This window comes from Pteropus alecto, unplaced genomic scaffold (genome assembly GCF_000325575.1).
Source record: "Pteropus alecto unplaced genomic scaffold, ASM32557v1 scaffold45, whole genome shotgun sequence".
Classification (NCBI taxonomy): Eukaryota; Metazoa; Chordata; class Mammalia; order Chiroptera; family Pteropodidae; genus Pteropus; species Pteropus alecto.
In genome coordinates this window covers 19,843,085-19,865,285 of record NW_006442491.1, presented here as the reverse complement: position 1 = coordinate 19,865,285, position 22,201 = coordinate 19,843,085, and the positions used below count along the sequence as shown (strand labels likewise).

General features: G+C 50.5%; 1 protein-coding gene across 1 annotated transcript; it reads right to left on the bottom strand.

Annotated features, from left to right (window-relative positions):
* Positions 1 to 5,184: 5,184 nt before the first annotated feature.
* On the bottom strand, positions 5,185 to 21,982 carry BPIFB2 (BPI fold containing family B member 2). Its single transcript, XM_006922044.1, has 15 exons — positions 21,874 to 21,982; positions 19,479 to 19,572; positions 17,861 to 17,965; positions 17,022 to 17,168; positions 15,584 to 15,638; positions 14,150 to 14,210; positions 10,286 to 10,377; positions 9,860 to 10,045; positions 9,581 to 9,634; positions 8,852 to 9,026; positions 8,289 to 8,352; positions 8,066 to 8,111; positions 7,259 to 7,322; positions 6,841 to 6,917; positions 5,185 to 5,226 (listed from the first exon to the last, which is right to left on the bottom strand). Exons 1-15 carry the CDS (start codon positions 21,980 to 21,982, stop codon positions 5,185 to 5,187), a joined length of 1,371 nt encoding a protein of 456 aa, XP_006922106.1.
* Between the last annotated feature and the right edge of the window lie 219 nt (positions 21,983 to 22,201).

The window sequence follows — 22,201 nt, the reverse complement described above, 5'->3', positions numbered from 1 at the left end:
GCTGGAAGGAGCTTGGTGATGGTCTTCTCCAGCCCAGCTCCATCTTCCAGTTGGGAAGCTGAGCCCTACCCCTGTTCCCTCAATCCCAGGCCAGAACGGATGCCAGGTGTTAAGGCCACTCTGGGCAGAATTTTTTGCCATCTTAGTATACTAAGCGGCTTGGGGTAATATGATCAGATGGGTGTTTCTGGGGCAAACAGTCAGTGCCAGAGTTTTGTTTCTGATTGTGTTTGTGCTTTTGTCTAAGCCGTCCTACCCTCTTAGAATGCCCTCCACCAGCACATCTATAACCTGTTCATCCTTCAAGTCCTAATTTCAGCCTTTCCCTCCCCTCAACCCCCAACCGCCCCCATCCTTAAAGATCACAGTTTGAATCTGATTGTTTACCTAATCCATCCCACCCCAAGATGAGTGTCTCCTGCTGCCCCCACATGCATTCTTTGCTCACACTTTTTCTCTACCTGGAGTCCCTCCCTCCCTTTCTCTAACTGGCTGATGCTCCTAGATGCACAACCTTCCTCTCCATCCTCCCATCCCTGCCCCATTGCCCCAACTCAGCTCTGAGCTCCTGCAAATCAGGGCTTCTCTGGTCTCCCCTCAGCCTCAGTGGAGCCCAAGGAAGCCCTCATATCTGCTGTCTCCTTGATCTTGCGTAAGTCCTACAGTATGAGAAGGTTGCAATGTCCTGTGGCTTCCTGTCATGTAGGGAGCACTGGGCAGGAGTCAGGCCACAGAACCAAGCCCTGGCCCTGTGACCTGTTTGCTATGTGATCTCAGGCAAGTCTCTTCCCCTCTCTGGGCATCCGTGTTTTTATCTGTAAAATGACAGGGCTGGATATGACACTCTCTGGGGAGAGTTCCATAGGCGGGGCCTGTCCTTACCTTGCCAAGCCTGGGGACGTCCTGCAGATGACTGACCCTTACCTCTAGACCTAGGGACGTGGAAGCCCTTATATTCAGGAGCCTGATTAGCTACTTGGATAATTAAGGGTTTATTAAGGCCCAGATAATTATCTAAAGGACTGAAGAACAGGAGCCCCAATGCTCACGTGACACTTCAGTCTGTTCCAATGTAAATAGCACAGAGGATGAAGGTGGCTAAGGAGCCCAGGTGGCTGCAGGAGGACACGCACTGGTGGGAGGGATGTGGTCACTGGAGCGGGCATCAAGGCTCACATTGCCCCCTTCCCTAGACCCAGCACCTCCCACAAGTGAACAGGCAGTTGAGATTCTTATCCTGAGAGGGCTCCTGGTGCCTACAGGGAGAGACAGGCACTATGCAAGTCAACACCACAAAGCCAGGTCATTCTTGGGGAGTAAAGGGTAGTGGAAGCCACCAAACCAGGGGGATGGGCAGGGAGAGAATGTGGTTATCATCAGAGCAGAAGACCCCTGGAGCAGGGGATTTTGGAGCTGATACCTAAGGGTGAGCAGAGCCAGCTCTGCAAGGCAAGGGGAAGGTGTTTCAGGAGGGGAGCAGCAAGCACGAAGACCTGGGAGACATCGGCTGGACCATCAGGCCTTGTGACCCCTCTGAGATTCACAAGGGGCATGAGGAGCCAATTGTCCAGTGGGGTAGCCTCAGAGGGATGCTCCTGGAGGAGATGCTGGTAAATGCTGGGGGTGGGAGCGCGGGGCTTTGAAAGGTAATGAAGGCAGGGCGACCCCAGGGCCACACAGTAAGTTGGCCACAGAGGTAGGGCTAGAACCCAGGCCTTGGGGTGCCCAGTTTCTGCTCTGCTCTCCATGAGGCCCTTGAGGTCACCTCAAGGCTGATGGACAGTCCTAAGAGGGCCGCTGAAGGACTGAGGTTTTCCTCATCCACCATACAGGGGACCCACAGGTCTAAGGAAGCTATTCTTTCCATTGTGCATTTGGAGTCACTGTGGCAGGAGTTTGAGGCAACGGCCTGCCTGAGGGCAGTGGGCTGAAGCCAGGGTTAGGACAGGGAGAAAAAAGAACCCAGGTCAGCCCAGCCAGTCTCCATCTTGATCTTGGCCTTGAGCTAGAGGAGCCAGTCTACAGATAGCATCATTTTATCCCTGCAGATCCGCCCCTGACAGACAGAGGGACAGGCAGGCCTCACCTCCTTCCACAAGCAAATCCACCTGATATGTTTCTGGTCACCTATCACTTGGCCCCCACTGCCTCCCCACAAGGCCATCTTGGGTATTGAGTGGGGAGGGGAGGCATGAAGGACATGGGGTTGGGGGAGGCTAGAGAAACCCCTTTGTGTGGGTTCAGAGTTCTGAACAGTGGCTAGGGCTGTCCTCTGTTCTCACAAGCTGTGTCACTGTCCTCACAAGCCGTGTCACCTTGGGTGACTCCCTCGATCTCTCTGAGCCACTGTTTTACCTTCTTTATGATGACGGGGCAGAATAATAATAGTAATTCTGTCAGGAAAGAGACAGTCATGCCATCTTCTGTTCCACTAAGTTCAAAGTAAAGTGGCCCCAGCCAAGTTCCAATGGCCAGATAGGTGGGAAGATCTCTAAAAATAAAATTATTTTAAGGAAACAGAGAGACCCAGAATGTGGTCCCTCTGCAACCTGACACCCACAAACTAGGGACAGCCTTTCCACATGCAGCCCTTTCCTAACAGAAATCAAAGCCCTCACCACACTCCCACCTCTCTGACCCATCCAGTGATCAGACTCCTCTGTAAGTGCCCCTGTTTGGTCACACACCAAACAGCTGCATCTGCAAGCACAACCCCACCTGTCCCCAGTGTTCCCTCCTCCCTTCCTTCTCCCCCCAAGACACTTGCACTAGGCTCTGAATGTCTCAGCTGCCTTTGATTTGCCCAGCAACTCCAGGCCAGCTCTGACCTGGCCAAGCCAGCAAACTTCTCTGATATCCAGTAGGCCAAACAACACCCTCTCCAGTGAGGTCTGAGCCCGTGCGAGTTTTTCTTTCCTTGGGTACTCTCCCTCAGCCCTAGAGTATCACAGAGTTTCCTTCTGGCTTATAGTTACAATTTAACCATAGTTAATAATTTTTCATATTAAATGTTCCCTATTTAAGCTACTATGTGGTTTCAACCTTCTGATTGGACCCAGACTGCTACCCTCATCTGTCCCTCTCAGCAGCCCGCAGGCCCCTAACTGAATGGCTGAATGGTGTCCCATGAGAGTCAAGCCAGCTCCTTTGAGCAGACCACAGCTTCTTTGTGGGAGCAGAGCTTAATTCAGGTGTTTCGGTCCCCTCATCTTGAAAGAACATATATTATAGAACTGGTAATATCATGGGTACGAACAAAGACCTAGCCAATTGCAAATGATTGGCTAAATGAGTGGATGTGTGAATGACAGGATGGATGGACAAATGGATGGGTGGGTGTATGGATTGATAGGTAGGTAGATGAATAGTGGAAGGAAGAAAGCAAGGAAGGAAGGAAGGAAGGAAGGAAGATGGAAATAACCAGGGGCCAATGTTATACTGAGGAAGGAGAAGGGAAGGGAAGGGAAGGGAAGGGAAGGGGAGGGAAGGGGAGGGACAGAAGGAGGGAGGGAGGGAGGGAGGAAATAAGGATGGAAAGTTGGATCACTGGACTGACTGCTTAATGGATGGACTCTATATGATCTTTTTCTAGGTCATTACTGCCTTTATAGGCTGTGTCTATGTATTAAAATTTTTGTCTCCCATATCCTAAAATACTTAGCGTTGGGCTGAGCTGATATTAAGTCCCAATAAATGTAAGATTAATGAATTAGTTAACTAAGCAACCAAATGAAATAAAAGCCATGCTGTCCTGAGCACAACCATGAGGTTGGATTTTACAGTCTGCCCCTTTCTACTCTCTCACCACCACCCATCTTCTTCCCACCACCAAGACTCTGGGCAGGTTCCAGGCCCCTCAGCCTGCTGCATTGGGATTTTACAGATGAACCTGTAACCTATATAGCAAGAGAGGCTAGTGTTATACACTACCAAAGATTTTGCTTACTGACGGTATAAATTCAGGCACATTTTACTCCCCAGCGAAACATAAACAGAACATGAATCTTGTATATCTGGGCAGGAAGGAATACTATCTCTGGCTAAGAGATTAGCTTAAAATGAGAGGAGAAAAATCACATGGCTTTCTTTGCTAATGTTTGCATCCTCAGTCTTCCCTAGGCCATCTTGTTGTATATGACCCACTGGGTTTGAAGAGCTTTTGGAAGCAAAAGGAATTAGACATATTCAGTGAAACCATAGGCCCAGAAAGCAGATTCTGCTTCCTTCAAACAAACAAACAAAAAATTTGCTCATGATCTGAGTAAACCAAAGATGGAGAAGCTGCTTGAGAAGGCAGGGAACTCCTTGTCACCTGAGGCTTGTGACCCAAGGACAAACCCCAGGTTGGGGTGCTGGTGATAGAAGAGGGGACTGGACACCTTACGTCTGGATTCTAGGAAGGTTGCAGTCCCAGGGATCTGCTGCCATCCAGCTCGGAGACTCGGCACATTTCTTAGTCTGGCCCTTAGTCTCCACATCTGTGAAAGGGGACTCCATACCCTGCATGCCTGACTCACAGGGCTCTTATGAGATTCCAGGAACAAGCTGGGATGTGACAATGTGGAGAGGAAAAGGCATGGGACATGCCTCCAGGTAAGGCACAATGCCTAAAGTGCCACCATGGCATTTGTAACTTCTAGGTTGTCTATATCGCTCTCCAGGGATCTCTCAAAATATGAGCTCCCCTGGGCAAGGGGGTGATGGGATCAACAGATAAGGCCACCAGAGATGTATTCACATCTTCTTCCTCTTCCAGGCAGCTCCGGTGGCTCTAGGGACAGACAGGACCCAGGGACAACATGTAGGGAATGATTGACCTCAGGTATGCAAAAAGTTCACAGGGCCTGGCTGGAAATTGCAGCTCAAGAGATGATGTTTAATGCAAGAAAGAACAGGTCTGTAAGCCTGGAGAAGCAATTTGCTCCCCACAAGGAGGCGAATGGAGGAAGGGGCTGGGTGAGGGAAGAAGTGGGGAGAGAAGGGGAAAGGGGAGGGGTAGGAGGAAGTGAGGCAGGGGAACGCAGGCATACAGCGAAGATTAAAGAGCCCAGTTGGGCCATCCAGCTTGCTGGAAATGATTAAGTGTGGCTTTGCCTCAGTTTTCCAAGTGGCTTCAGGCGCAAGGGTCCTGGCCCTCATGCCAGGCAGTGCGCTGGCCCACTCAGCTCTCCCAGTGGTCCCGCCTCAGTGCTCATACAGAAGTTTGCTGGATACCACCACGTAGCCCTGAAAGGCAAAGAAAACCATGGGCAGGTCAGAAGCCACGCGACGACCAGTAGGACCCGCAGCTGCTCCATCAGCCTGGCTCTGAGTTCATGCTGTGTCACTCTTGTCATGTGTCCTGAGAACAGTCCTTTGCTTCTCTGGGCTCAGTTTCCTAATCTGGCATTAACAGCACCCACCTCAAAAGACTACTATAAGGATACAGTGAGACCATGCAGGTAGAGCCCTCAGCATGGGACCAGCAGTTGATGCCTGCTTCCTACATGGTCAGTACCATCGCCATTTTATGATTAGGAGTCCAGATCATTGTGTATTTTCTCCAAGTCCAAGTCTCCCTAGCAGAGCCAGACACCCCTTCCCGCCCCAACCATGTCCTCTGCTCTCTACATTGTACCGCAGAAACACCCTGGGAGCCTGCTGATCTTTCTTTCTTTCTTTCATTCATTCATTCATTCAGCAAATCTTCACCAAGCCTTTACTATGAGCCAAGCCCTATGCCAGGTGCTGGCGATCCAGCAGAGAACAAGCCAGATCAAGTTCCTACCCAAATGTAGCTCTTATATGGTAGCCACTAGCTACATGGGGCTAATTACATTTCAATTAATTAAAATTAAATAAAATTTAAAATTCAGCTCCTCAGTTGTACAGGCCACATTTCAAGTGCCCAATAGTCACACGTGCCCAGTGGCCAATAGTGGCAACTGCATTGGACAGTGCAGAGTTCCATCCTCACAGAAAGGTCTATTGGGCTGTGCTAGTCTACGGACCTTTGACTTCAGACCCACTTGGCTGGATTTGTGTCAAGGTGGGTCAGCCGCTAACCGTGCTTGTATGGGGGTGTCTTAGGGAAATTCCTACTAATAACCCTGTCTCCTCCATGTGCCTATTATTCCTTCTTAAAGGGGTGGATCACCCAAGTGCCTTGGGACCATGGTCCTTAAGCAACGAGGGCATCCTCCCCAGAAGGACATCAGTGGGTCCCACTTGGGGTGGGGGTGTGAATAACACACAGATGTTGGGCTCGAGGGACCTTGGCTAAGCTTTCTGTCCTGTGCATACCTTGTTATATGAATTAGGAAGAATATATCTTTTTATGTCCTGAATGAAACAGAAAGAAGTTATAGGATCTCACCTTTGGGCAGTGGTCATGATTGAATTTCACCCTGAGCCCACAATTTCTGATCAGGGAAAGTGCTTCTAGAAGAGTCAGGAGGCCCCTCCCTCATCCAGCCTACAGTGGTTTGTGTACAAAGCTGGAAGGAGCCCGTCTGTCACCCTTGCTCAGAAACCAATATGACCATGCCTATTCCAGAGCACAGAAGTAAGGGACAACCGAAGGCCCCTGAGTGTGGCCTGTTGTGATATTTGATGAGGACTGAAGGGCGGTGAAACCCGCCCACCAGTGTCTCTTGATATCCTAACTTTTGCATCTCATTGCAATTAAGGATTCATGGAGTAGTCTTGGCAGGAGTGAGGGTGCTCCCAGGCCTGGCTGACCCTAAGACCACATTGTTTACACTAGCAGGGACACAGGAGAGAAGTGGCTCCCATCTCCCTGATCCCAGCCTCCCTCCAAGGGTAGAGGAGTCCCCTCTGGTCACACCCACAGACTCTCACCTCATGGACAAAGATCTCAGCGTTGAGATAGTAGAGGCTGACCACGTTGGGGAGGGCAATCCCCATGCCCAAGAGAGCTGCAGGAGGGAAAGGAGAAACCAAGTTCAGCTGGGAGGCGGTGACCGAGCACTGCTGGAGCATGTCCTGTGCTGAAGTCCTCATGTGCATCGTGACACCAAGTTCCAGACACCCAGGAGGTGGGAGCCATGATTATTGCACTCACTTTACAGAAGGGAAAATTGAGGCTTAGGGAGGGAAAAAAACTTAGCTGCGATCATACAGTTGCTAAACAGTTGAGCTAAGACGGGCTCACAGGCAGCTGGATTCCAAAGGCCACCCTCTTAATCTTTGAAGCCTGGAGTGGTGTGGGACAGGAGGGGACAAGAGGTGCCACACTGGGGTTGAGAGCAGGGCTCACCATTGAGATGGTCCAGCAGAGGCTTCTCAAACACGGTGCCTATTTGTGCGTGCACTTGATCTGTCTGCAGCCGTGGAACCAGGGAGATGGTTGACCGTAGGCCCGCCCCAGCGAGGGGCCGAGAGAGATAGGCAGGCCACACAGATGGACACATGGATGGCAGAGGCACAGAGAAAGGAAGGAAGGCATGTCATCCCTGACCTGCCTTCAAGCAGAGACCATCTACCCCCGGGGCCAGGTCAGTATTCTGAGCATTAGGCATCCAGGATCCACTCACCTGAGGGGAGGCTGAGAGACTAGCACCTGACTAACTGATACCCACTCACAGTGTGACCAACAGGTGACTGGCAGACCGTCTGATGTCAAGTGGCTAGCTGCCCTGTTGGCGCTGACTGATAGATAGACTGACCTTGGATAGACTGATGGGGCATATTGACTGACAGGCCAACCAACAATGGCGGCCCAGCCACGTGCATGACCAAAGGACCAGCTAACACTGTCTAATGCTGGCTTATCCAATTATCAGTGGTCTCAGTGATTTTGGGGGCTGACAAGTCACCAGCCACCAGACAGGCAAGCTGAGGTTGACTGACCAGCTGGCCAGTGGACAGACAGCCTGGGAAAGACAGACTGTCCAATGGATGGACCACTGACTGACCACTGTCTCCAAGCACCCCAGGCAGATTATGGTGGCACATATAGGCACATACATGCACAAGTAAGCATGCACACACATACCCCTTCTCCAGGCGTAAGGCCTCCCCCACCCAGTGAGGGGACCTCTGGAGACCTCAGCCCCACACTCACATCAATGAAGCCCACATTGGAAGAGGCCACAGTGAGCTTGACATCCCTGAAATGGAAGCAGGAGGATTAGGCATGGGACCTAGTGCCCATCACCACCCATGCCATACCTACACCCCAGGCTCCTCTGACAGACAATGTGACAGGTGACACCATGATGGGTGGTGGCAAGCCAATTGCACAGAGAAACACTCTGAGGCTGCTGGGTCCAGGAGGCCTTGCTTACCCCAGCACAGATGTGATCCCCTGAAGCTTCACCTTGGACACGGAGAGCTGGAGGCTGAGGTTCACTGCCTGAGTGTATGGGGAGAACAGGGTCAAAGGGCACAAAGCCATGTGGGAGCTTTCAGCTGGCCACCAGTGACCCCAGCCTCCCACTCATCCCCCTACTCATTCAGGTGTTTGTGGAGTACAGGCCAGTAAGGGAGATGAACAACAACCAAACAGAATTTTTTCAGAGAGTAGAGGGTAGAGTGGTGGCATGGAGAGGGCTGATGGGGACCATCTTTCTCAGGGTGGTCTTGGAAGGCTTCCCTGAAGAGGGATGCAACATTTAAGCTGAGACCTGAAAGATGAGGAGAAGCCAACCACGCCAAGAGCCAGGGGAAGGGTGTCCTAGGCACAAGTATGACACGTGCAAAAGTCCTGAGGCAGGAATGTCCTGGCTCATGAAGGAACAGCTAGGCCAGTGCGGATAGGACAGAGCAGGTGAGGAGAGTGGAGCAGAAAGTAAGGTCTCCTTGCAAGTCAGCCTCCCTCCCAGAGCCAGCCCTGCCCAGCCCACCTCACTCACCACATTGAGGGAGAAAAGGGACTGGAAAGCTGAGTTAGATGTCACAGCCAGGACCTCCACAAAGGGCTGCAGCTGCAGCGTGGCATTGTTGGTATGGAGAATGACCATGGGCGTGGCACCCAGCCGCACCTTGAGCACCACGGACATGGGCTGGGGGAACTGGTGTGTTATCTAGGAAAGCGGAGGGGGAGAAAGAGAGGAGGGCACCTGGGGGCAAAGGCTGGGTGGGCTCTCTACTTGTCATTCTTCTGATGCTGATCAAGCCACCGTTTGTCCCTGACTGGTCCACAGAGGTGGGACCACCCCACACCCCTACCCTTGGGGATGCCCAGTCTGGGGTAATAGGCATGAAGACAGGCACAGCCTGTGCTAGGAGAAAGGGATGCTCAGGGGCTGTGATGCTCAAGGAGCCTCCTGGACCAGACTAGGGGTTTGATCCTCCCCTAGGAGGTAATCTCTGAACTTGATCTTGAAGATGGATAAGAGAAAGGAAGCAGAAAGCACATCCCAAGCAGAGGGCAGTGCTTGGGCATTTCTCCACAGAGAGGAGAAAATAACATGTTTGGGTGGGAGGGGCTATCCTGAGATGGAAGGGTGCAGATGTAAGAGTAGATGCTGAACCCCACTTGGGACAGATATGAACCAGCAGAGATCCCACAGCCCAGAGAGCTCCCCGACCCCGATCTTAGGTCTCAGCCCCTAGAATGACCAGAAACTTCACCAACCTCGGGGATGAGCAGGCCCAGCACCGAGGTGTTCAGCGGATTGTTATCTGACTTCTGAAATCAGCATCACACGCCATGATAGGTTTTAGGGCAATCGCTCCCCAAGTTAGACCACCCCTTACCTCCCCCAAACCTCCATTTAACCCTTTCAACAGCCCCTGTGACCTCAAAACTCCAGCCCCCCCACCCATTCACAATTTAGCCCCTACAGGATTTCCCCAGGCCAGGGCCCATGGTGTGCCTGCCCCGCGTGCCTCGGGCAGCAGATCTGGCCCTCACCAGCTGCCCTGTGATGTCCATGTTTAGGGTACCAGCCTTCTGCAGCAGCAGGAGGACAGAGTCAAACATGTCCTGGGAGAGGCCCACAGTTGCCATGGCACTGTCAGTGCCTACATGCTCTGGCAGCATGAAACGCGTGGCATTCACAGGCAGGACGATGGGCTTGCCCAGCAGGAAGAGAACAGCCTGTAGGGGAAGGTTGAGAAGGAGACAAGCACTGGGGCCTCAATAGGGAGGTGGCTCCATCACAGATCCTGGGTTTTGAAATGCTGTCCACTCCAAGATGTCACACGTCCAACCTCACACCTGGAATGTCATTCCAGCTCCTCTACCATCAACTCCTCTGCTCCTTTAGGAATTTTCCAGAACACCAAGGACTCCAGAGGCAACAAGTCTTCAGCTCTGGGCTGACAAGAAGGTACTTACGCTGATATCCAAAGAAATGTAGTCATTAGTGATATTGGGTGCACTGATCATGAAGTAGCGAATCTGGGACTCAGGACCCACAGGGTTGAGGCCTAAACGAAACCAGAATGAAGAAGAAAAGATGGCACACTTAGCATCGTCTACCAGTGCCTCATCTATGCAGAAAACTCAATTATCTGAATACCTTGGTTCACCAGACCCAGGGCAAGAAACAAACAAACAAACAAAAAACAAACAGGAAAAAGCCCATGAGTGAGCAAACAAGTTGCAAAGTGCACACATCTAAAATCCAGCCACCCACAATCTGCTTCTTAGTTTAGATACAATCCTAACAGTTTTGGTTTCTGTTCCCAGTCGATAGATGACTAGAGACCCCAAATAAGAAAGAAGGAGAAAGGTCACGCTAGGCACAAACACTCCCTGACAAAGGCAAGAAGGAACCACAGGAAAAAAGGGAGTTCACATATACTGAGGTTCAGACATTTGACTTACAACGTCGCATTCAGTCCTCACCAGTCCTGTAGGGTTAAGAGCCCATTTTATACACATACACACGCGCGCGCGCGTGCGCACGCACACACACGCACACACACACACACACACACACACACACACACACACCATTTGATGAGTTTAGCTGTGCCCTGGATTGCATACTTGGTCCATCCGACTCCAAAGGTACATTCTCTCCACTTAATCACACAGCCTCCTACAGGAATTCAAAAGGCACAGCCCCCTGGGTCATTCAGTGCCAGAGCACATCAGTGCCTGCACCCCTAAAGACATTTAGGGGACCTTTCAGGGAGACGCATCTGAGAGCCCGATGCCTATAAGGCAAGTTCCCCCAAGGCTCAGAACATTCGGATTGAGAAGGTTGCACAGTGTGACTCTCTAGTGGGAACCGTATCTCCAGACACAGCTAGGCTAGACAACAAGCAGATGAAGCCTCAACCCCACCGTCAGGAAAGCCAACAGCTCCTTCCCAAAGGCTCTGCATAACTCAGGTTTTAATGCCTCTGTGTGTGTATGTGTCCATTTAGATTTCTTTCTGATTTTCTGTCTCTTCTGCATTTAATTTGATTTTCTCTAGTATTTGGGGGATTTCTTATGATTGTAAAAGCAATGTGATATGATCAGTAGTTGTCAAAGATCAGGGAGGGTGGAGCGGGGCAGCTCAAAGGGATTCTAGGGGCTGGTGCAATGTTCTGTGTATCAAGTGTGGTGGCAATTACATGACTTTATGCATTGGTCAAAACTCACAGACGACACTGCAGAGGGTGAATTACTCTATGCTTTTAAAGTGAATAAACAGTTAAAAACTTTAAATGATAGTCCATATTCATTGTGAACATATAGAACATTTTTTAAAGATAGAAGAAATATAATCCAGAATTTCAAATTTATTTCTTTTTCGGTATTTTTCTTATACAGAGATAAAGTTCTCTCTCACTCTCTCAGTAAAACTGGAGTGAAGCTATATATATATATATATATATATATATATCTTTGTGTCCTCTTTTTTCTTTAAAGAGTGACATTATACGTTAGTTAAGACCACAGGCTTTCAAGGAGGAATGCCTCAGTTTCTTCATCTGTAAAATGGAGCTAATAACACTACAGTAAATATTAGCTTTTATTATATTGTATTTTGCCAGGCATATTGCTAGGTTAATGCCCCCTTTAAACTATGCTTTTTAATGGCTCCTATCACTCCATGCTCTAGGTATACATGACTCATATAAACAGTCTCCCAGGGTTGGACACTTAGATTTCCTTTACTCATTTTTTTTTTAATTCCTCAAAGACATGGGCAAGGGCTGGTTTTGGTATGGACCTAATTACAAGTCATCATGATGGAGAAAACCCTGCTAAGGAAGATGGGAGAGACTAATGTTTATTGAGTCTATTTTATGCCAGGCACTTAACCTGTGCTGTCTTATAGCAATCCATGGAGAAGTGAAATTTCGATCCCCATTTTTGGATTGGAATGGTTAGGCTCCGAGAGATGGGTGACTCCCCCAAGGTCACAAAGCAGGTGAGCAACAGTGCCAGAATTACCCTCAAGTCCCTTGATTCCAAGTCCAATTTCTTCGACCTCCTGGTGCCTTCTATTAAGGTAATATGGAGATTGAGGCAGTGATGGGAATGAGGGAAATCAAAGAATATTCCCCAGACAAGGTGACTTTGAGCTGGGCTGTGAAATGTGGGCAGAGCAGTGGGTGGACATGTGAGAAGTAGAAAACCAGAATGAGCTGGTTCATGGGTGCCTCTAGCACCATGCTGAGGATTTTAGACTCAGAGCCTCTGGTTTCTCTTCTATAAACTGGGCATAAAAAACGCCACCTCATAGGACTGTTAGAAGAAGTTTGCACAAGGAAAACAAAGTTACCTTGATATGACAATATTCACTGAGGAACCCACCACGGATAAGCGTGGACCCTGCCAGACATCTTTCCTGGCTTAACACCAGCATGCTGGTCCTAAATCTCATCCCCTCAACCCCCACACACCTGTCCCAGGCTGGGCAAGAGTTAGTTGCAAACCCTGACTCAAAGGCAAAGCCAATTGATCGCAAAGTGCAGCTGCCAACAGCCACCAGCTCTGAATTTCACAAAGTTGATGACTGCAATGTGGGAGAAACACTAAAACCCTAGGCAAAACCATTCGATAGGAGAAGATGTGCTTCAAGCAGGAGAAGCTTCCAAATAGGCTTGTGAAAAAAACAGAGGAAGTTCTGCATTACGCTCAGGGCTCAGTGAGAACATATTATCCCCCAATTCAACATACGATGCATTCTTTTATCAGTCTAGGTAATTGCCAGGTAGTTCTCAAATATTGATACACATTGAAACTGTTGAAAAGAAATGAAGCTGATCTACTTTCATAGCTTTCAATTTCAAGTTGTAAGACAAAGTTGTGATGGAGCCTTGTTTAGCATGCACTGTGGCCACTGTGCATAGTGGCTGCAAGCACCTGGGACTCCATCTGCCGTCGAAGAGCAAGGTATGTAGAGTGGTGGTGAGGTGACCAATGACTGATGGGAGTCAGTGGATGTATAGCCCTGCTCCTGCCTCTTGAGGAGAAGGTTAGGCATGTTCTTTTCTATATCCAAGAGCTCTCCAATGGGAGTGAGCCCCAGAAGCCACAGCAGTTACCTGTCCATTAACACATCTTCCTTCCCTTACCACTGCTCCCCGCCTCAACCAGTGGCCCCCAGGACCTTCTCCTCCACTCCCTGTTTGAGTCACTTATACTAAAATCCTCATCTCAACGTCTGTTTCTGGGGGATTAGCCTAGACAGTGACCTTCTGCTAGTATACTCCCAGTACTCCCTGGATAATTAAGACTTCTGGATAAATGAGAGGTGGGATGAGCCTGACAGTGGAGAGGAGAGGAAGCCTTGACTCTGGGTGGTGGGTGGCCCCTGAGAAGGGAAACAGGATCAAGGGCACTTGGGAGCAGAAGAGCTTGAGTTCTGTCAAGGACATGTTGAGTGAGAGAAGCCTGTGGGACTTTCCAGGAGGAGGTGTCCAGGAGGAAATGAAATATAAGGGCCAGAGCCCTGAAGTGGGGAGGGAGGAGAGTCTAGCAAAGAATGTGAGAGATGTGGGAGTAAAACCATGGGAGGAGGGAGTCTCTGAATCTCCAGGTGGAGGAGGAGGCAATTGCAAACTGCATATACTCCTCCTTACACACACATACACACACACCAAACATTCATTCAAAGACATGGTTCTAGAATATGGAGATTCCCAGCAATTTTTTAGTCATCCTACAGTTAATCAGGAGTTGAGTCTTGAAGAGTCTTGGGGGCCTGTGAAGGTCTCAGAGGTCCCTCCACAACCCCAGGCTCCCAGGTCTTACCAATTAAAGTGCCCAGGTGGACGTTGAGGTTCTGCACCAGGTTAGAGATGCTCAGGCACAGCTGCGGCAAGACAAAGGAGGCTGGGTCAGGGGCACTCGGGTCTGGAAGCCTCCCTCAGCCTGGAAGCCTCCCTCAGCCTGGACACCAAGGCCTGAGATCCTTTCCTTCCTCTACCACCCAGAGGGCATCTTTGGGCATCTCCTCTGAGCACTGGGGAGTCAGAGGGGAAGTTAATATCCATGGGCATTGAGGAAAGAACAGGGGCTGAGGGACACAGCAGAGGTGGCCACAGCTGGGCCTGGGTGACTGCTGCATCGGGTCCCAGAGGGCCAGCTGGTGGAAGAGTGTTACCTGAGGTAGAGGCAGGCAGTGGTCGGCAAGCCGGGCAAGGAGACTAGGGTTCTCCTGAGCAGAGTGGCAGCCAGAGAAGCGTATTAAGCTAGAGTCACTGTGATGGAGGTGGCAGAGGAGAGACTGCAAGGCTAGGGACGGTCACTGCCTGGTCCAGGCAAGAGCTGGTGAGGCTGGGCCAGGTGAGGCCAGGTGGCAGAGGAGAGGGCCAGGTCAGGTTGTACTGCCTTCCACTCTGGAGCCTCAGTTTTTTCATTTGAAAGATGAGAGTGCTAAGGCCTGCCTCCGGGGGGTGTGGGATGGCATGCAGTGGGTTCATTTGGTCTCTACTGCTGCCCCTTAAAGGAGGTGGCAGTGAGGTGAGAAGGGGTAGAGATGAAGAACTAGTTCCCTCTTGGCAGCAGGACTCTGGCCTCTGGGCACCATCTCTCACCAAGTCAACCACAGGCAGTTAATAACAAGAGCTAAAATATAAACAGTAATGGCAGCACCCTGCCCAAACTGTCCTAAACTCTTTGTGGATCTTAATGCGCTCAACCCTCAAGCCAGCCCACCAGGACATTTACTCTCTCTGCGTTGCAGATGTAGAATTGGGGGCACAGGGAAGTTAGGCGACCTGTCCAGTTCACAGCTGGAAAGAAGGGGAATCGGAACACAGACCACATCCGGCTCCAGTCTTTGTCCGCTCTCATTTTGTCATCTTTTCACTAGCCACACGGCCTCCGAAAGCACTGCCCCCATCCCACCCTTTAGCATGGAATTGGGGCTGCCCAAGAGGATGAGCCTCCTTCCCTTGTTATCCCCCCAAACTGCCCTTGTTTGGGCCTTCCTGTCACTGGCCTGGAGTAGCTTCTTCCCTGCCCTCATGGGAAAATCGGAGGAGTTCCATGAAGGGCATTCAATAAGTAAATAAATAGATAATAGACGAGAGAGAGAGAGAGAGAGAGAGAGATGATAGATAGATAGATAATAAGGCAGTAACCATTCCAATCTCCCCATGCCTGCAAACCCCCATTCATTCGCCATGCCTGCTGAGGTAAGTGATGCCCTGCTTCCTGAGAGATCGGCAGGAGGCCCTTTACCTTGTTACGCAGGACAGCTTTGATGTGACGCTGCACCCGGACCAGCAAGGCCGTGCTAAGGAAGAGACATAAGAAGGGCTCCTTAGCTCTGAGTCAGTGCATTTGGTCCTGTCTCTCTTGGCAAAGCCACCCATCTGGGTGAGACGTCTTTTCTCAGGCAGGGGTCAGTGATTCCCATGTCACACCTTGCCATCAGCTGAATACAATTGTCCCCACAGGTGAGGAAACTGAGCCTCAAACCAGAGCACTGGCTTCAAGGTTCGGAAGTAGCTAAGATGTGATAATGAGGCCAGGCTTAGGGGAGACAGAGTGGGTGTTGCAAAAGCTGGGCTCAGCCACTTCCTTGGCCAGTGGGCTTTGTGGGCCACTCTGATCACCATGAGGAAGGGGTGCTTCCTGCTTGGACTCCAATTCTCTGTGACACCATTAGTAAAGTCCTTACCTCTCTCTGGGCCTCAGTTTTTCCTCTGAACAGTGAGAGACTGGTCTAAGTTAGTGTGTCTCCACAGAGATGCCCAGGAAACCATAGCCCTATGTTTGCTAAAACATTGATCCAAGCTGTAGCCCAAATCCATTGACTTGCCTCTGGGGGGAGGTGGGAAGATGGCATCTGTGTTTTTAATGCCATCAACCTTGGGGCTTCCATTTCCGTGAGCAGCCCCTGCCTGTGAGGGCCTTGAGGGGACGTGAGTTACACATGATGATCATGGGACACGAGCAGGATTTACAAACTACTCTTCTCTGGGGAAAATACAGTCCAAAATGTTCAACCACCTCACAGTGAGCCCCTACCCATGTGTGGGAAAGTATAGACAAAATGCAGGGGATTCACGAGCACTGGGTTAGTCAGGCTGTGAGGGTTTGAACCTCGCTCCAGCATTTGCCAGCTGTGTGACTTTAGGCAAATCACTTAACTGCTCTGTGCCTCCGTTTTTTCTCCTGTAAAATGGAGAAAATAGTTACACCCCCACTGGTAGGATTACTGTTAGACAATGCTCAGAAAGGGCCTAGAATGTGACCAGCTCTCAGCAGGTTCTCTGGAGGCAGGAGCTGCTGTAAGCTTTAGATAGTACATGAGAGGCCACCTCACACAGTGAGAGCTTGGTGGATCCCAGTCCCCTGGACCTCAGACTCCCTATCTCTGCAGGAAGGGACAGCCCTCTGAGGTCCCTAATAAAGGCATAAGCCCACAATCCCTTCCTGAGTAGTATGTTAATGGCTAATGTGCGTTGTTATGTGGTGGGAGGGTGGGACCGTAGAGAGGACATGGGCTCTGGCTGCACACTCACTGTGTCACCTCAGGCAAGTCCCTGCACCTCTCTGATCCTTAGAGTGCTCAGCTGGATGTGATACTGGGGGTCTTTTAGGCCCATTGTGGCAAATGGATGAAGGCTTGAGTAGGAAGCTCAGAATATAGCACCAGAGCCCAGGCACCCACCTGTGATTGCCATCAAGCACAATGGCATTATTGAAGAATGAGGAGCAGGTGGAGATGCTGACAACGGGAGTCCTGATGGAGTCGGGGGCCACACGAGCATCAGCCACCAGTACCACAGGTAGAACCAGCTCCAGGGGCTCTGGGACTCTGCAGGGACACCAGTCCTGAGACACAGCTGCGCCGCCCAGAAGAGCCCATGTTGACCGATTTGAGACCTTGCAAACCCCCAGCCCAAGCCTGCCCTCCACTTGACACAGGCAAGACCCCCACTCAGCATGATATGGTCCCACTTGAGCCCCCCAAACTCCACTCAGGGTCACAGACATTACAGCAGTTGGGTGTGAACTCTGGCTCCCCATGCCCTCTGACTGCGAGACCCGAGTCAGTCATTCCCCATACTGAGCCTCAGTTTCCTTTTGATAAAATGAACATAAGATTGATGGAACTGATCTCAAAGGGCTGTGCTGTTTCTATGAGGCAGTCATGTGAAAACACCCTGCTTGGAGCCTCTCCCACAGTAAACACTTATAACATAGGAGTGTCAGGACAGAGGAATTAAAATAAGAGACCCCTCTGAAGGTCCAGCTCATAGTTTGAAAATTAAATGCATATAAAGTGACCGATGTACAGAAATAATTCTAATGGCTATGCTTATTGAGCATCTACTATGTGTGTAATTTTAATGAATTAATTTAAGGAATCCATGCACTGCAACCCTCATAGACCTGCTGTGAAATTTCATCCCGTTTTACAGCGGAGAAAACTGAGAGATGGAGAAGAAAACTAACTCTGATCGTCCCTGAAAACCTTGCCCCCTCCCGACAAGGAGACTCACTCACCGAAAGACCTTGAAAGTAAAATTGGCTGCCACCAACATGCGTATCCCAAAGCCGGCAATGAAGTTCAGGTCCAGGCGGGACACCTGCACATTCAGAATCTGGACCCTGCAGGGTAGGAATGGAGGTGACAGGGTGGCCCCCATTAAACCATGGAATTAACTCTGGGGTGAGTGCCCTGAGCCATATACACACTGTTGATGTTATAAAGGACTTTCTGACCATTGGAACCATGAGATGAGGAAGAGGTAGTGAGTTCTTCATCACAGAGGGCATGCAAGCCTTGTACGGACAACAAGCTGGTAGGGAAAAGATGCAGAGAGGATCCCAGCACTGGACTGGAATTGGGTGAGGTGATTTCTCAGGTCTTGGAGGGATTTTAGTGTTTGACTGAGGTCTGGAAAGCTGGAAAGTGGGGAAAGAAAGACTTCGGGACCCACAGAAGGCAGAAATCCCCTCTACAGAATTCTAGTCAACAGCTTTGGCTTGTAGCTCTCCGGCAATGGGAAACTTAATCCCTTAAAAGCTGCCTGTTCTGATTGCTAAGCACTTTGCAACTAACCTATAATTCCTTTTTTTCCTAAATGAAAGTCATTTTTTTTTCTGCACAGCAGTGGTGGGGGCAGGGGTAATTCAAAACATTACAAATGGTATAAATTTTTAAAATCACATCAAAACTCCACAAACACTCTCACTGTTGGCACTTGGGTGACATCCTTCCATAACTCTTCTTAGGACACAAGCTGACCTAGAACCTATTTTTTTTTACTTGACAACCATCCCGGATGTGTTCCCACATCTATAAACAAGGACTCTCGGTGCTGTAATCAAACAGCCACATGCTGTCCATTGTGTGGCTGGATAACAAATCATTTAGGAACCCTCAACTGTTAGGAATTGATGTTGTTGCCCGTTCTCCACCATTATCAACCACGCTGTGAGCAGCATTCCAGCCCTACCCAGGGGCCTCAACTGGAGTGGGGAGGGCCTCCGAGTCAGCTGCTTTTTTACCCACCTGTATTAAATATTTGAAGTTAGTCTCCATCATTCCAAACTTTATAGTATATATATATTTTCTTGTAAATCCAGAGATCTGGCAATAGTAAATCTGCGTCCACATAGATGGGGACAGCTGGCCAAGCCCCTGGAGGTATCTGAGTTTGAGGCACCCCCATCTATCTTTGCCTTTGAGTCTCTGTGCTTAATGGGGTAATGGGGATGCTGTGGGGGTAAATTACTCAGATTTGTGTCTAAATTCAGTGTCTAGCTTTTGGAGGCAGTAGCCAAGGGTCCTGCCAGCACTGGGAACCCAGGAGCCACAATCTTGCACAATCTTGGCCGCTGGAGGCAGAAATCTACAAATTCGAAGGCTCCAGGCCCCCATGTCTCTACCTTGGTCTCATCTCCTAAGTCCTCTTGTGACCACTCACCTAGTGGGTGGGCGTATCTAACCGAGTGAGGGAAGCACTCATCTAGCTTGTGGGGAAACACTCACCTATAGACGAGGGTGTTCATTTAGTAGACTGGAGCATTCTTCCCAGGGGATGAGGGGACTCACCTGGCAAGTGGGAACACTCACCTGGTGACAAGAGCACCTTATCTGGAGGGCAGGAGCACTCACCTGGAGGGCTGAAGCACCTCTCCACTCCAGTCCAGGAAATGTGGGACAGTGACCTGCAGGGCCCGCTGGAGAGGGGCTTTCCCGGTTTCAGACACTATGAGGCCAGAGCAGGGCAAGGTCAGGCTGCCCTCAGGAGCCACCAAGGAAGACCACACCATCTGCCATCTGCTCCACATCCTGAGAGGGGAGGGCTCAGAAACTGGAAGGGGTAGGCTTGTCCACGGACACAGGGGGCCAGTCCGCTCCCCATAATCCCTCCTTGGGTGCACTCCTCACACCAGAACTGCAAGGCATGCCATCCCTCTCTCACTCTGCCTCTCGAAATCCCACTGTCTACCCCACTCCTCAGAAACAATAACAAACTTGCTTTGCCCTTTTGCAAGATTCTGATGGGATTCCACCTCCTCCGGAGCCTCCCCAAATCCCCAAGCAGAGCACCCCACCAGTTGAAAGGTGGTGGGATCTGGGGGATGGAGGCTGAGGACTCTGGAATCCCTGAGATTCTGGGTGCAACCCCCAGCTCTACTACTCTGCTATTCACTATCTGTGTGACTGCTCTGTGCCTCGGTTTCCCTACCTATAAATTTGCAATGATTATAATGGTACCCATCACATAGGGTCCTTATAATGGCTCAGCACACAATAAATGTTAGCTCTCCCTGTTGCTCTTCTTTTTTATGATAATAATGGCTAATATTTCTATAGTTTCTCCTTTGTTCTGCCAGGACTGTTCTGGGTGCTTTGCTTTTCATCACAACTCTGTAACATAGGTACTATATTATGCCCTGTTTATGAATGGGTAAGAACACCTGGAAAGGGGATGTCAAGTCAGAGCTGAAGTCAGATCTTGGCTCCCAAGCCCCTGAACCTCCTCATGCACCCGTGCTGCTGGACCAAGGCAGGTGCCGATTAAATGTGAGTGGAATTAAAAAGGGGAGCGATGGTGCTGGAAGAGAGCACTTGATGAGTCAAGAGGCCTGGACTCTGCTCAGACTCACTGTGGGATCTGAAGAAGTCCCTGTGCCCCTCTAGTCCTCAGTTTCCCCAGACGCAAGCATAAAGGCAGTAGTCTCTATGCTCTTAAGGCCCCTCTCCAGCCTGACTATCTATGATTGAGCTGAGACCCACACCCAAGCCTCTAGGCTCCATCCATAGTGCACCCCCTACACAGGGCTTAAACTCTGGGGCTTACAGACAGGAACTGGAAGGACACTGTTAAGAAGCCACCCAGCCTGACCTTGGAAAGAGGTGTGTGAGGCTTGGGCATCCTGTCGGATTTCCGCCAAGAGCAAACACAGGTGGGTGCACCCAGAGGGCTCTGGGGACAAAGGAGGTTCACATGGGACAGGCGGAGAGAGAATGGCTAGCGGAGGGCAGTGGCCTCATGTCCCTGCTTACCAGCATCCGTGCATGGCACCATGCGCCAGTCACACTCTAACACGGATCACTGACCCCTTTCACTGCCCGGATACGAGGTCCTGGAAGGCTATGTGTGCACCGGGGGAAAGACCCTGCTGCTTCCCTGAGTCACTGTCTCACTGTTTCGTGGCCTGGGCCACTGACAGAAACGTCTACTGTCTGACCTGAGTCCTTCGCACTGTAACCTGAGTTTAGTCTTGTCTCAAGGGAAATTGCTTCTGATTTCTCACTACTGACCCAGCTTAGGTGAGACCCCAAAAGCCTCCCCGGGGGCAGCTGTGGGGGGCAGCCTTTGTCCCTCTCTAGGCCTAAGTTTCCTCATTGTCCCTTCCCTAGGGGTGGAGCAGACTCATAGGACAGAGGCCTCGCCTAAGATAGGCCCAGTGAGAGGCTGGCTCTTCTCACTGTGAGTACAGCAAGGATCTAATGCCATGCTCCCCCAGATCATGCTAGACACGCCTTCCCCAGCACACAAGAGCACACAGACCCCCCACGCACACACATGTATACCCAGGATGTGCAGCCACATCTGCACGCACACACGTCCAGGCACCATGACACTTGCACATGATTGGGCACCCACTTGACACATCTCCATGAATTTTCAAACCCATATAGATACACACAAGCAAAAGTAACCCCTCAAACTGACCCATGCCCACCCCACTTGGTCCCGTGAGCACAATCATGAGGGTACACTTGCATATAGGACAAAACATACACTCCCACTCATGCATTCACTTACTATTCATTGAGCAGCACTGTGTCAGCACTGTGTCAGTCAGGCACTGTCTGAGATCCAGGGACACAGTGACGGATGGATAAGATCTGGGTCCTTGCGGGGGGGGGGCGGGGCGGTTGAGTTCACAAATATACACATGCACTTAGGATTGCACAAACACATACAAACATGGAATCACGTGTACACACTCATGCACAGATACATGCAGGACAGCACAGCGGTCACGTCTCTTACCGTAGTTCAGCATGGCTTTGTTTAGTCTGACCACGGTGCCCGGCACAGAGGTGCCAACCATGGGCAGCAACAGTGCCAGCAGCAGGCCCAGCCCACATGCCCGAGCCATGGTAGTCCTGGCCACTGACACCAAGATCTGTGGGCTGGGGTGGGGACAAGCATCAGGGAGCTTTTCCAGAATGCCTCCCCCCCAACCTGGAGGTCGCAAGCCCCGAGTAGAGATCCCAGCCCTGCGCCAGGCCCCACACATCAGTCTTGCATCTCCACTTTGGGAAGAATCACCTTTTCCTGCCTGCTTCATCAGGTACCAGGGAGGGATCTGGTCTGG